This window comes from Eimeria mitis, genomic scaffold, assembly GCF_000499745.2.
Source record: "Eimeria mitis Houghton genomic scaffold, Emh_scaff2448, whole genome shotgun sequence".
NCBI classification, from domain to species: Eukaryota; Apicomplexa; class Conoidasida; order Eucoccidiorida; family Eimeriidae; genus Eimeria; species Eimeria mitis.
Genome location: NW_013570785.1, coordinates 1 through 1,943, shown reverse-complemented (window position 1 = coordinate 1,943; position 1,943 = coordinate 1). Strand labels below are relative to the sequence as shown.

General features: G+C 59.2%; 1 protein-coding gene across 1 annotated transcript in view; it reads right to left on the bottom strand.

The window, feature by feature from the left end:
* Positions 1–1,710, bottom strand: part of EMH_0053970 (uncharacterized protein) — a gene marked incomplete at both ends in the record, with an annotated part of 5,225 nt that extends 3,515 nt beyond the window's left edge. Inside the window, 3 exons of the mRNA XM_013497059.1 lie at positions 254–907; positions 1,006–1,338; positions 1,522–1,710. Of these exons, the coding sequence (XP_013352513.1) occupies positions 254–907; positions 1,006–1,338; positions 1,522–1,710 (1,176 nt within the window). The remainder of the gene's footprint in view (positions 1–253; positions 908–1,005; positions 1,339–1,521) is intronic.
* Between the last annotated feature and the right edge of the window lie 233 nt (positions 1,711–1,943).

Here is a 1,943-nt window from a genome sequence, read left to right as displayed (position 1 = left end):
GCTGCAGGGATTTGCTCTTGTCGTCTTGCTGCTGCTGCTGAGCATCCAACAGCTGCTGCTGCAGCTCACCGTTCGCCTGCTGCAGTTTCATCAGCTGCCCGTACAAATCCTGAGGAGCACACGCAGCAGAAGCAAGAGCACAGACATATGCAGCAGCAGCAGCAGCAGCAGCAGAAGCAGCAGCAGCAGCAGCAGATGGAACTAAAAACATAGCTACGATGGTCTGCGCAGCTGCAGCAGCACGAAGCAGCACCTGGATGTGCTGCTGCTGAGATTCGACCTCCTGCTGCAGCTCCTGCACTGCTTGCGGCGCGTCGCTGTCTTCACTTTCCTCCTGCTGCTGCTGCTGCTGCTGCTGCTGCTGCTGCTGCTGCTGCTGCCTTATGCGGCGCTGCTGCTGATCCAGCTCGCGACGGATGCGGCCGGCTGCTTCCTCTCTAGCAGCAAGCTGCTGCTGCTGCACTTGCAGCTCTTCAAGTTGCTGCTGCAGCAGCAGCTGCTGCTGCTGGAAATCTTGCTGCTGCTGCAGCTGCTTCTCGGTGAATTCTTTCTCAGATTCCTCCAGCTGCTGCTGCTGCCGTGCAAGGTGATTTTGCTGCTGCTTCAATAGCTGCTGCTGCAGCAGCAGCTGCTGCTGCTGCACCTCTCGCTCGCGCACAAGACGTTCTGCTTCCCGTTGCTGCTGCTGCTGCTGTGCAGCAATGCGCCGTTGCTGAGAATCCACACGGTGACGCGCTTCGCTGGCTGCTTGCTGCTGCTGCTGCAGCTCCTCCTGCTGCTGCTGCAGCTCTTCGCGCAGCTGCTGCAGCTCCTCTTGCCGCTGATTCAGACCCCGTCTTCGTTCCTCCAATTCCTGCTGCTGCTGCTGCAGCTGCTTCAGCTGCTGCTTCAGCTGCTGCTGCTGCTGCTGCATTTCTGCTTCNCCTGCTGCTGCTGCTGCAGCTGCTTCAGCTGCTGCTTCAGCTGCTGCTGCTGCTGCTGCATTTCTGCTTCGCGCCTCTCCACCAAATGCCGGTGCTCTTCCAGTTGTAGCTGCTGCTGTTGCATTTCCTGCTGCTGCAGCTGCAGCAGTTGCTGCTGCTCGTGCATCTCCTGCTGCTCCTGCTGCAGCTTCTCGCTCAGGGCATCGAACTCGCGCTGCTGCTGCTGCAGCAAAAGTTTGTCTTCATCAAGTTGCCGACAGTCCCGCTGCAGCAACCGCTGCTGCTCCTGCTGCTGCAGCAGCAGCCGCTGCTGCTCCTCATGCAGACAACGATGCTCTTCGCGCAGCTGCTGCTCTGCTCTTTGGAGTTGCTGCTCCTGCTGCTGCTGCTGCTCCTTGGTGGAGTTCTGTTCAGCCTGAGGAGCAGCAGCAGCAGCACAAGACAGCAGCAGACACACCTGCTTAGCAGCAGCAAACAGCAACCTCGCTGTAGACTCTACCACTGCAGCAGCAGCAGCAGGAGCAACAGGAGCAGCAGCAACAGCAGCAGGAGCAGCAGCAGAAGCAGCAGCAGCAGCACCAGAAGCACAACACCCCACCATAAGTTCCTTGAGGCGTGTCGATAGGCGGGCGATGGTTTCTGCTGCGTCTGCTTGCTGCTCCTGCAGCTCGTTCTTGAGTTGCTGCTGCTGCTTTTCATGCTTCTGCTGCTGCATGCGCAGCTGCTGCAGCTCCTCCTCTTGATCGCGTAGCTGCAGGTCGCGCTCTTGTACCTGCTGCTGTAGCATCTTCTGCTGCTGCTGCAGCCGCTGCTCGCGCTGCTGCAGCTGCTGCTTGTCCGCCTGCAGCAGCAGCAAAGCTGTATCAATGTAACGCGTCTTGGGCTGCTGCTGGCTTTCCTGTTGTATTCGTTTCAACTGCTGCTGCAGCTGCTCATGCAGCAACTGCTGATGCTGCGCCTGCAGAAGTTGCTGCTGCTCCTGCAGCTGCTGCTTCTGCTGCTGCTCTTGCTGCTGCTGCT